The 12,704-nt window shown below is 47.9% G+C and overlaps 1 protein-coding gene across 1 annotated transcript in view; it reads right to left on the reverse strand.

The window, feature by feature from the left end:
- COL5A1 (collagen type V alpha 1 chain) overlaps nucleotides 1–12,704 on the reverse strand; it is a 146,606-nt gene that overhangs the window by 63,070 nt on the left and 70,832 nt on the right. The window contains exons 8-12 of the mRNA XM_051807628.1: nucleotides 12,260–12,412; nucleotides 11,916–11,972; nucleotides 7,760–7,801; nucleotides 7,457–7,519; nucleotides 1,340–1,414 (exon numbers count right to left, since the gene is read on the reverse strand). Coding sequence (XP_051663588.1) covers nucleotides 1,340–1,414; nucleotides 7,457–7,519; nucleotides 7,760–7,801; nucleotides 11,916–11,972; nucleotides 12,260–12,412 — 390 coding nt within the window. The remainder of the gene's footprint in view (nucleotides 1–1,339; nucleotides 1,415–7,456; nucleotides 7,520–7,759; nucleotides 7,802–11,915; nucleotides 11,973–12,259; nucleotides 12,413–12,704) is intronic.

The raw sequence follows: 12,704 nt of genomic DNA on the forward strand, positions 1-12,704 counted from the left end.
CCTGTGTGGATGCTGTTGGCCAGGACACCCCGGGCAGATGGGGTTGGATCAGGTTATTTGGCTGTAGCTGCCCCTTTGCCCCAACAAAGGCCGGGTTTCTCAAGCGTGGCAGTTTGCTCCAAAAACCAGAATTTGGTCTATGGTTCAAGCCAGGATCCCTCAGCACTCAAAGGATTTAAAAACCCCAAGCATTAATGTTTTATTTCCAAACCTGAAAGAGAAGGAGATTAATGTTTCCTTCTGCCTTTTCCACCCCAAAAAGCCCCACTTTCCTGGGCACACACCCTCCTCCTGCCTTAGTTGTGCACTTGGGGTGTTGCAAGGATAGATCTGGCAGCAGAACCTACTTGGACGGTTCTGTCACCTCCATTTCACCTTGGCCTTTCCCCTGGTTGGTGTTAGGTGTGTGACCACACCGACTTGGCAAGGAGGTTCAAAGAGATGCAATTTATGGGCCCATGGTTGGTTCTGTAGGGGCCAACAAATGCATTGTAGTGGCCAGCTGAGCTCCACGCTGAGCTCTTGGCCCAGCCTGCTCAGGAACCTTGCCAGGAACCTACCCAAGCCTCACCCAGCCCTTTGGAACCTGTCCAAGTGTGCTGAGGTTTGTCACTAAAAACTCCTTCCCTTCAGGACTCAACTACTTATTTTCAGCAGCTGGTTTCCCTAGGGTTGTCTCACATCAAAGCAGATACAAAATATAACCATTCCTTCAGCATCCCAGGACCAAGAAGGCTGATTTGGTACTTACTGCCTTCATGTAGGAGACAAAAAACAATACAAATTAATCACTGGTCATCAAAGAAGACCAGTTTGTTCAGGTGCTTATAATTTTGGCTTTGAAGAACTGTTCGAGGTTCCTCACTATAGGAGGGAGGGTTCTGCATGGAAATTTGGCCCTTAGAAATGTCTCCAGTTGCTTCTTCATGGGTTTTGGCCTCCAACACTGTGCCCAGGCAGAAACACTTAACCTTTTTCAGAGTTCAGGAAGTGTTTGGACAACGCTCTCAGGCACACAGTGGGATTTTTGGAGTGTCCTGTACAGAGCCAGAAGTTGGATCCTTGTGGGTCCCTTCCAGCTCAGGATATCCTATGAATTCTATGACTACTCCTCACTTCTGGAAATTTTAACCTAGCGCTTTTGACGAGTGAAGAAATTACCGTGCTTTGCAAAAAGTAAATTTACAAGGAAAACCATCAGGATCCATCTTTTACCTCAAGGAAAACGTGTCCTTGGTGTGAAAGAGATGGGAGGTTTCTGCAGGAACGGGCACTGAACAGCAACAAAGCCAAGAGACTTGATCATTTAAATGCTTTTTTTAGTTATGTTTGTACTTACAGGCAACATAAGCATTGTCCCTGGTGGTCCTGGTAAACCATCTGCTCCTGGAAGACCTGGGCGACCAGGTGGTCCCTGAGAGAAGAACAAATAAAAATAAACTTCTATAGCACCATTTTGATCATGTCCACACATCAGCAGCTGTGGCTATAAAGGGATATGTCATGATATTGTCTTGACACACAGGGATTGAGCTTGCAGACATCCCAATGCCACGGTAAATTTTGTGGAAGCGCATCCATAAGCCCACACGACTTTTCCCAGTAATTCCCTCTTCTTCCATCCTGGTCCCCACATTTCCAAGCTCTTTTTGAGTGAACAACAAAAAATCTCTGCAATGCTGCAAGTTAACAGAATCAACGTTTAGTTGGATCCGTGAAAACTTATTAAAAAAAAAATGAAACTTCATAACTCAGGGACAGTGAGATAGAAACAAAGCAAGATAAATTCATTTCCATAGTGTTCAATCATCTGGGTCATTCCACTTTTCTCTCTTCTGGCTTTTTTCCCTTTTTTTTCTTTTTAAGTCCTATGAGGCCACTTCCATCTCCAATGGAGTGATCCTGTCAGCAGCTGTAAATCAGCCAAACTCTGTGGATCTCAATGGAGCTGTGCTGATTAACATCAGTTTGAGTGTCTTTAGCTCGTACTAAAGAAACGAGTGTGCAGTAAAAGATCTATTGATGAAGCTATAAATAATCAAATATGGCCAATTTTCCCAAGACAGCCCATGGATTATCTGTATTCCCAACTGTGGACTTGACAAAAAGTTTAAGTTAACCCCAATTTAGACATCCATCCAGTGATCCTACATGCAAATGAGGATGACATCCAACTACTCAATATGTGTGTCTAATTGCAGTTTTCACATCAGCTTAAGGTAGGAGTGACTTGACCACATCCCAGTGAGGTCTGGTGCTCATTTTGTGGCCAGACAACTCAAAATTGAGGAGTTGGGTATTCCTTTATTTAGTAAATGCCAATAATAAATCCACCTATAGAGAACCAGTGCTGTTGGAAGGGCAAGCAACAGACACCTATGTTAGTTCTCACTCTCTTCAACTTCTCTGAAGCCTTCCAGTGTGTGCAAAAGTAAAAATAATAGTAAGATAAAACCCTGTCACAAATCTCAGACACAGATGGACGTGCTGCAGGGTCACAGAAAGTCATATGTTCGCCCCGCAGGGCAAAGGGAGGTGGATAAAGGTGGGAAAAGGATCAGGGAAAGAGAAATAGGTAACAAAGTCCCTGAAAATCAGAGTATTAAAAGATCCCAAGTCACCAAACCAAAACAGTTGGTGTGTTATCCTTGCCCCACTGTCTTCCAGAACATTCTCTTTGCATTTCACACTTCTGTCCTCCTCCTTCTCCCATTCCTCTGTGCCGTGTTCAACTTCAAATTCCCTTACTGTCTCCTGCTTACAGAGGAACCCAAAACACCCAAGCCAGAGTTCCAAGCCCTAAATTAGAGCCCAGCACCAGGGAGGGGGTGAGGAGCTGTGGCTACTCCACCCTGCCCCAGACAATGACAGGGCAGAGCTGCCCCGCAGCCCCGCGGACCCGGAGCCCGGCTCTGCACCGCGACCAGCCCGGAATAACAACACTGCTCCCGGCGCTGCTGCAGCAGCCAGAGCTGCAGCCAGTGATTTATCAGCAAAAAAATACAGAGGAAAAAAAGCCCAGCAGCTCCCTCAGCAGCGAAGGGAGGTTGCAGAACACACCAGCCCATCCATTTTTCAAGACAAGCTCACGGTGTTGCGTTCGCGCTGTTTGCTCAGTCTGGCCGACACCAGAGCCCCTGACCCTGCTGATGAGGTGCAGAGGCCAGTCCCATCTGTTGGAGCAGAAGCCCCATAAATAATTTAGGCCAGACTTGTTTTATATAATAAACTTTCTTTTCTCTCCCTCTTCTCCTTTAACTCCAGTCCTGCATATGATGGCTCAGGAATGAGCTTTGTTTATCTCTCCGTATGCGTGTCCTCTGCCTGACAAATGTTGATGCAACGCTTTTATACCCATAAATGCCTCTTCTTGTTTCAGGTTGGGTGTGGGAGGTCTGTTCCTTGTGGGGTGGATCAGTGGGGGGCAAGGGGGACGGAGGGAAAATCAAACCCATAAAGCACTTTGTAAATTTAAATTCACGAATGCCTCGAAGAAATGCAGCCTGCCAGGCTTGGGGCGTAAATCTGTGTCGCCCTCGTTATGTAAATAGGGATTTGCTGATATATGGCAGCCAGGGATGGGGACTTCAACTCTCATTTGGTGCAGTGCTCTAAAATGCCACGCTGAGAGCAAATACTGGTGCAATATTTCAAGGGAATGGTTAAACTGAAACCTCAGCGTGTTGGTGCTGGGGCTCCTCGAGTCGCAGGCAGTGAGAGTGGTACCCAACAACCCACAGTACTGGAACTCAAAATTCACTGTGTCTCTCTCTCTAATTATTTTGGTGCCATTTTCAGCCCTGGTCAGAAAATTATGTAATAGAAGATCTTTCTTGCAGTTTCTGGGATCTGCTAGGCAAGGCAGCACTTGCTATCTAATGGGAAAACCAGCACCCTGAAAATATCAAGCCTTGCAGAAGCCCAATAAGGATTTTAGGGATCCTATTGCACTTCTGAGGTGCAAAACTGTCCCCAGGGGAATAAGTCTTTTGGGACGAAATGGTTGTATGGTCTTGGAAGATACAGCTATTGCTTTGTGACCAGCCTTCCCCCAAGGTGTGCTGACCACCACAGAGCACCCAGACAGCCCAGAATTCCAAACACACAACGGGGAGAGTGATGGAGCTGCATTTTGCTCTAATGCTGCACCTCATCCTGTTCAAAACAACACATTTTCCCACTTCCTTTATTCCAGCCTGGAGTATCCATGAAATAACTCTTCGGTCTCCTAAGTGCCATATTTCCTTCTTCCCACTGCTCAAAGAAACCTGCCTAAGTCATCCCCAACTGCCCTCCCCTCAGCTGAGCCCCCTGAAACCTCCCACAAACAGGCTGCTCCACAGCTTTGCCATTGACACAAGTTCCTCTGCATGTTGTAAAATAACTGGGAAAAAAATGAACGAGCTGACATGATGAATAAACCAGAGCTAAATGAATGTTGGCCAATATTAACATACCTGAATATTGTCGGTACATTAATTCAGTGCACCTGCCTGATTGCAAATAAAAGGTCTTTCTATCAGATGCAGGCAGAGGGAACATTCCTCCCCATACAGGGGAAGTCATGTAAATTCATGAGCCATGGGCAGGGTTAATAATAAACAAATTAAAAGTGGAGCTGCTCTAATTGAAAAGGAGTATTTTAATACAGTTGCAGTTCCTGGCTCTGCAAGTTCATCACTCCTCTGTGCACAGCATGTTGTATCACACTCTGTTCTGGACACTTGGAAAAGTGGGATGTGCTGCCTGTGCTAGAATGCAAATTATTCCTTTCATTTTAGGGTGTGGAGCAGCATCGTCAGGGACAGCGTGTCTGCTGCTGGTTGGCTTTGCAGGGCTGTTCAAGAGGAGCTTGGCCAGCAAATGTCTGCATCTGCCTGGACAAATGACAGAAACACACTCCCTTGTCACCAGGGGCAGCATCCAGCCTGCCAGGAATGCAGGAGTAGATACAGCACATCCAAGGGAGGAGAAGAGGAAGCTGGGCATCACACAGGAACCCAAGCAGGATGAAGACCTACCAAGAATCTGATGAAGCCACACAGCTCTTTTGAGTAATCCTGGACCACTGCAAGATGCAAAACACAGCCGGGGCCTTGCCCAGCTCACCCATCCTCTGGGGAGCCAACACCAAGGATGCAGAGCCTGCCCTTGGTCCTTCAGGAGGATCCAGGGCTGCAGTGCTACAAGGGTTAATTAAGCCCAGCTCTCCAGGAGCAGTGGCCCTGGCTCACAGCCCTGGGCTGAGCCTGCAGCCTGTATCGACTTTCTGAGCTCGCAGGCACCGATCGATGGAGCACAGTCAGGGCCCCTCGTTCTCAGTCATGTCACAACCACCAGAAACGTTATTACTGTTCCATCGAAAAACACAATAAATACACCAGGAGTGTAAATGAGGTGAGGGTCTCTCCAGCAGTGCTCCAGGGGAAAAAGTGGGAATGCAGCAGCCAGCAGACTACGGTCGATCCCCCAGGGACCAAGAAGGCAACAAAGAACCTCTGCTAAAAAAAAAATCCTGGGCCCAGGTTAGGTATATTGCCACAGGAATGCCCCAAAAGCTGAGGAATCTCCTCAAGTGCACCTTAAAACCACTGCATTCACTTCCCAGTGCAGGCCAGCAATGATTTTAATTCTCTCAGTGGTTGCATTTTGCAACGTGGGTGCTTCAGAAAGAAATGGACACACAGGGATGGCCACCACAGAGGAAACCATGGCAGACCTCTGGCATCACTGCAACAGTTAAAACAAGGCTAAGGGGAGATCCTTGGGGGCACAGAGATCTTGTTCTGATCTTCTGTAATTAAAGGAATTCTCCCTCCTATTTTTTCTGGGTCTTAGGTTGCTCAGTTAAGACCAAAGAAAAAGAATGTTCAAGAAAAAATATATATAATCAAGGCCATGACATGACCATTTAAAGAATTTGCAGCAATTAAATGTGTGAGACACACATCAGAACAGCACAACTCCCTTATCCAGCCAGACTTTCCCGTTGTCTTTTCCCATCTTGTCTAAGCCAGGAAAGTAGGAAGCCCTACAAAGACAGAGAGTCTGCATCTGGTCACCCCAGCTCATCCTTCCTGGGCACCCAGGAGGCAAAGGGGATGTGGTTCCCCACCTGGAACTGAGCTCTTGGCTCCGTGGAGGATGCTCTGGTGCACCCCAACCTGCCACAGGCACAGAGCTGCCTTATCCAGCAGGAAATGTGCTCCTCTGCTCCCAGCTCCAAACTGAGCTGAGACAACAAAGCTGATCCCACCTCACTTCTCTGCAGGGCCAGATCCTGTCTGTGCTATGGTGAATTTTCCACTAGATGTCAGGCCAAAATTCCTGCTGGGAGGAGGACTGGGAGCAGTGGGCAGCCTGCTGCACATCTGCCCAGGTGTGCTCACCTGGCTGCCTCTGCCAGGGAGGAGAAACAGGCTTGAACTGTGGGTGAACAAAAGCAAGTGAGGAGTGCATTGGTAACAGGGCCACTCCAGAGACTCAGCTCTTGAAGCAAGGACAGTGGGTTTTAATTTGTGGCATTGCCAAGTACTGGAATTGCTGCTGGAATGGTGCTCATGCACCACTCACTGACCTGAGGCTTGAGTTCAGCAACTCCCAAAACACAGGTCACTCCTGATCCCAGGTGGGGACTCAGCAATAACAAATAAATATACAGCTCTGATTGAAGTGAGGTGTTAAATTATGGGATTTGGGGTCACAATCCCCAAAAGCACTTGGGAGCAGCTGCCTTTGATGAGACATCCCGAAGCCAGAGGCTTCTGCAGCAGCAGTTTAAAAAGCAGTGGCTGACAGGGACAAAACTGATTTACAGTAACATCAAACCCTAAGTTATTGCATTGTTAAAGCACATAAATCAGTCTGTAGTGCTGCTGGTACAGACCAATAATCCACGTCCAGCAAAGGTGAAGTGCTGCACGAGAGCCCCTTTCCCACTGGGAGCAGTTTGGGACACAAAATGAACATAAGGAAAGACCCACAGCAGCAGTGCTGGCATGACCCCAGGACCATCCTGGTCCCAACCAAAACCAAACCCTCTGCCAGGACTCACAGCACCAGCTGCAACGAGGATGCAGAAGAGTGGTTGAACTTCATTTTACTGTGTTAGTGACTATTTTGGTGTTTGCTCATCCTGTTCTCCCAGTGCCACAGCTCAGCTCCTGCACTGGAAGGAGCAGCCAAAGAGCACAGACAGAGAGCAGAGGGTTTTCAGCCCAAACTATTGGTTTTAACTTGGAAAATGGCTTAATATATTTGACTAATGTGGCTGTTCCCCAACCCTTTGCCCCAAAGGTCAGCACTGTACCCCACCATGAGTTCCTTTGGGGGCTGACTCAGAGGAAAGTGCTATTACAGAATTATTTTAGGGCTCCAGGGACACACCACAGTCCCACTGTGCACACACAAAAGCACCCAAAGCCTCAGCAAAGAGGACAAAACCACAAATACTCACCCTCTCCCCTGGGTCTCCCATTAAGCCCACGGGTCCAGTTGGTCCTGGAGGTCCTGGAAGGCCCTAGCGTGGAAAAAAGACAGGAAAAAAGTGAGCCACTAAAATGTGTTATTATTTGTAGCAGATTTATACAACGAGCAGGAAAAGATTCAGAGCTTTCTGTTTATTTTTGCACCAGAAAATCCACCCCAAAGCGCTCTGTGCACATGTGTGGCATATGGAAGCAATAGAGCCCGGGGACAGCCGTGTGCTGAGCCTTCCATGTGCACCCCAAACCCGGAGTAAGGGAAAAGTGCCACTTACTGCTGGGCCTTCTGGACCAGGTGGGCCTTCCACCAGCATACCCTGGGCAAAAGGAAGGAAAAAAAGTGATTAGCAAGGCACATCCCTCAGGTCAGTTTGATTCCAGGGCTTTACTTAAGCCCTGTGCTTAAATATTTCAGGTCTTACTGCTACATGGAGACACTCCAGAGATGAAGGGTTTCCACCCTCTTGGATGGCATCTCCTGTGTCCCTGTTGCCAGACGTACAGAAAGCCCATTGAAAAGCCAAATAACGTCTATTTAAATCATTGAGGGCATGGCAAACAGCCCTTACCCCCCAGCATCAGGGTCACCTTCCTAAACACAGCCCTTCTCTCTTTGCCCACAGTCAGGCAAAGGCAAACCCTGCAGCACAGCCAGCCTTGATGGTGCTGGGGCTTCAGGAAAAAAAGCTGTTTCTAGACCCAAAGAGCTTAAAAAGTAGTTAGCAATCAAACAGCAAGATGTTTTTTAAAATTATTTTTTCCAGCAGGCTGCATGCTGTGATTTACTCTGTGTAAGTAGGAAATCACTGTGTGGGCAAAATGGTAAAATAATGCTTCTCCATCCGTTTTAATCTAAATATTTTGTCATAACTTTATATCAGATCTATCATGTGCTCAGTAGAATTGAGGTGGTTTTTTTTTTTCTTTATGAGTATGTAAGAGGCAAGAAAGAAACCTCCCACTAAACCTGGTAAATGTTTTCCAGGATGATGTGTTGGGAAGAGCTCCACAGAGAGCACTGCCCCTTTTATCTCTGGAGCCCAGCAAGAGCCAGGTCAAGCCAGAGCAGTCCCAGCACTTCCCAGCTCACCTGTAGGAAACAGGGACATTTCTCCTGTGGGATGAAACCCATCTTTAAAAACCTGTAGATAAGCAGTTGGCTCATGTGGGTGAAGCCTGGAGGAAGCAAGTGCAGGGACTGCTCTTGGGACACCCTTAACTGTTCTCAGGCTCTGGTGCGAAAAACCTTGGCTGACCCAGGGCAGCCACTCCAGCAGACAGGGTTGAGCTGAACGAATCTGAAGCGTCTAGAGGAAAATCCAGGCATTCCTGCCCCAAAAGCCACAGTCTCTAAGCCCAGAGGAGCAAAAAATAGCATAAAACACGCTGCCGTGGACCATCCCTGCTTCCATCAGTGGGATACACGTTCCTGCACCACTAATATGTGGCCAGCACTATTTTCTGCCTTTCCCAGTGTCCACACTACTCATTATCACCTCGTTTAAAATCTCATTTAAAACCTGGCCTCTCCCTCAGTTGGATGTGTGAGGGGAAATTTGCTGCTGCTGCCACCACCACAGAAGTGCCTCTGCAGTCGTTCTTCACCAGGAAAGAATTTGGGTCACAAGGTTTCACCCTGTGCCCATATTTTGACAGCAGGGCCATGGAGACACTGCTGTCCTCTGGGTGGGAATTAGGGGTGAGGTCCACACCCCCTTCCCCCAGCCTGCACTGACTTTCAGCTCTTGCTGTTGGAGACTTCGACAGAGAGGCAAGTTCTGTTGATGGAGAAAGTGTTCCCAAGAACACTCACTAAGCACTGGTTCCTTTTCAGACACACAATGAAGGACATTGCAGGGAAAGCCCCAAATCCATCCCTGTTGAGACCAATGATGGCACATTTTTGGTGTCACAGGTTCTAAAACAAAACCCAATCAGTGTCTGGGCTGGGACAGAGAGTCACAGCCCACAGAGGACTCCCCAGGGGATTTTTGGGCTGCTGGGTGCCAGCATTACCCTGGCCTGAGCACACACAGCACTGAGGTTCTGCTTCCCATGGCCACCTAGGACTCTGGGGACACTCCTCCACATGGGCAAGAGTCAAGGCTAATTAGCTAATTTGGGATGCAAACATCCTTGGCATCTTCCCATACTTATCTGTTGGTTTATGTTGAGCTCCAGCCTCAGGGACATCTGGAGATTCTCCTTGGCAAGAAACCTCCACTGTTTACATGATTTCTCATCAATGGGAGCAATGGAAACATGCAAAGGTTTGGGGACAGGACCCGTGGGGGGGGTGCCACCAAGGGCAATCACCTCGGGGAGAGCAGGCAAATCAGGGATTTGGGACTGTCCCAGGGGAAAACAGGGCGTTGCCTCCACTCAGTCAACACAAGTGAAGCCACTGCCACAGAAACAGCCCAAAGTCTGGCACCAACACACAGAGGTGCTGAGTAAACCCTCCCCAAAAGTAGATGTGAGCACCAGGGTCCCCCAAAAAAGGCCAGAGGGCTCTGAGGAGGCAGCAGCACCCTGATGGCTCCAGATCTTGGATGTCTGGGGTCTCTGCATCCCTCCTCTCCATCCCTTCTCCCCCTGCCCCTGTCCTGCCCTGCTGCCTCCAGCAAGTGTCAGCACAGAGCAAGGATTGAAGGACGGGTGGTTTGAACGAGGAGGAGGGAAAATCCAGCAGAATCCAACTTTGCGTTTGGTTTTTATTTCCCTTCTCCTTCAGCTCCCACCAAAAAAAAAAAAAAAAAAAAAAAAAAAAAAAAAATTAAATAATAATAATAAAAAAAAGGGGGAGCTAAAAAGCGCAGCAAATCCGAATTTTCCTGCTAAAGAGGAGCCGCACGGAGAGGGACCGGGCGGCATTTGGTCTTGTTTACTTTCTGGCAAAAGCTGTACATGCTCCAGTGTTTGGAAATCGTGAAGGCGGCCAAATTCTTTCTGGATGATTAAACTTAACTATTTTGTTCGCTTTGTAGCGTTTCTGGCTGGGTTCCTGCCATCGCCTTCGCGGGGTTTGGCTGCTCCCCCCCTACCACCCTACCCCGTCCTCTCCCCACCCCTCCGATAAGGAAATCGCTCGTTCTTCCATTTGTTTGCAGAGTGGGAGCGAGACCCAGAAAGGAAGAGAAGGAAGGAAAGGTCGGGAATGGTTTCATTAGGAACTCAGTTAGGCTTTTCCAGCCCCGCTGCTGCAGCCCAGCTTCTCCCTGCCTCCCCTCTCCACTACCTGCAGAAGCTTCAGGCAGAGGAGGAAAGGAAGGGAGAATTAAAAGAAAAATAGTGGTCTCGGGATGATGGGAAGTGCTGCTGCAACACTGGCTCTCTGCCAAGGAAAATTAGGTTAATTGAGCTGGTGGTGAGCAGCGAGCACGGGCTCAGCCTGCCAGGGACCTGCTCAGGGGATGTGGGTGCAAGGGCCTGAAGTTCCATCTCCAGCCTGGGGAGGAGCAGGAATGGGGGTACCTGGGCGTCCTGACACACTGAGAGGGACAGACAGACGGGCATCAACCAACAGCCCCTTGCTCTGCTCAGCAGGAGCCTCTGAGCAAGCCCCAGCCATTCCCATCGAGGGGCAGCAGCTCCACCCTCACCTCAGGGCTGCTCAGTTGGGCACCCACATTTTCTGCAAAGGGCACAGGCAGATTATAACCATTATTTTGAATGAAAAACAACCTCAGAAACAGCCCAGGGCAGAACTATAAAGAAAGAGTGTGCTGGGTTCCACTCCTGGGGTGACACAGGGTTTCTCTGCAAGTGGAATCTGGTGGGACCCCGGGGCTGGTGCAGGAGCAAACCTCTCCTTTCCACAGCTGTGTGCAGGGAGAACCCTTTTATTTCCAGAGGGATGAACCCATTAGTTGCACAATTAAAGCCAACCCCAGGCTGCAAGTTCAGGTCAGGATTCAACCTGGCCACGGGCTGTGAGTGCTCAGGGGAGCAGGTTTGCTGTGGAGCCAGGGGCACTTCCAACCCTCTGGAGGGGTGAGATGTGCCCCCTGCCTGAAGCTCCAGTTTCTATTTTGCTAAATGAGAGATTTCATGGGAAATTTTGCACTTCCTTCATGATTTAGGTCACTCCTTGAAGTTAAAAAAAAAAAATTAAATATGTAATTACAGTATTTTACGTTAAAAGTTTTCAAATGAACCAAGTAATTCTTTCATGGGAAATTTTGCACTTCCTTCATGATTTAGGTCGCTTCTTGAAGTTTAAAAAAAAAATTAAATATGTAATTACAGTATTTTACGTTAAAAGTTTTCAAATGAACCAAGTAATGCTTTCATGGGAAGTTTTCCAGCCTCCCAGCTGTATCATTGAGACAATACTGAACCACCAAGTACCACCAACACACACTGAAAAATTCCTTTGTGCCTTTTTCCTCGAGAAAACCAGCCAAAGCCAAAAACCCAGACGGTCCTTACCGGTTCAATAATGGCAGGTTCTCCCTTCTGCCCCTTCTCGCCCCGTGGGCCACCGATCTGCAGCACACAAGGGAAACACAGAAGTCAGAGAGGACACAGCCTTCATCAGCAGCATCCCCAGCGTGAGCAGGAATTGCAGTTGGAGGTCCTGAGGGAGCTGCAAACCCAAGGAACTGCTGAAATTCCTGTTGGAGGGACACGGGGCAGCTCCTCCTCGCCTCGGGGCAGGTGGGTGAATCCAATGCTCCCAACACTGGTTTTTGTGTTGCTAATTATGCTCTAAATTATGGAAAGGCAAATATTATGAACTAGTCTCCTCCTCCATGGAGAATGAACCCTCTTACCCCCTCATAGATGGTGTCCTGGTTCGCAGGCATCCCGGGCCCGATGTCGGGAGAGGCCGTCCGGTCGTAATAATTCTCATAATAATTCCCATCGTATTCTTTTATTGTTTCCTCGGTGAAATCTTTGTCCAGGTCATCTCCTCCTTGAGCAGCCTGGAAGGGAAAGAGCAGCAACGTGTCAGGCTGCAAATCTCTCTTGGTTGCACGTGCCAGAATATCAATAATATTAATAATATTATATTATATATTAATAATAACATAATAATATAATATTAATAATGTTATGTTACATATAATATAATATTAGTATTATATGTGATTTGTGCAAAGTGAGGGATGTTTTACAATAGTAGTTACATGTAAAAAATCTGGGGAAAGGTAAATTCTGGAGTTTTAAGGTCTCCAAGTGACCTCCAAGGTTCTTCTCCAATGGCAGGCAAGAATA

This window comes from Manacus candei, unplaced genomic scaffold, assembly GCF_025592945.1.
Source record: "Manacus candei isolate 608988 ecotype Guabito, Panama unplaced genomic scaffold, ASM2559294v1 h1tg000071l, whole genome shotgun sequence".
NCBI lineage: Eukaryota > Metazoa > Chordata > Aves > Passeriformes > Pipridae > Manacus > Manacus candei.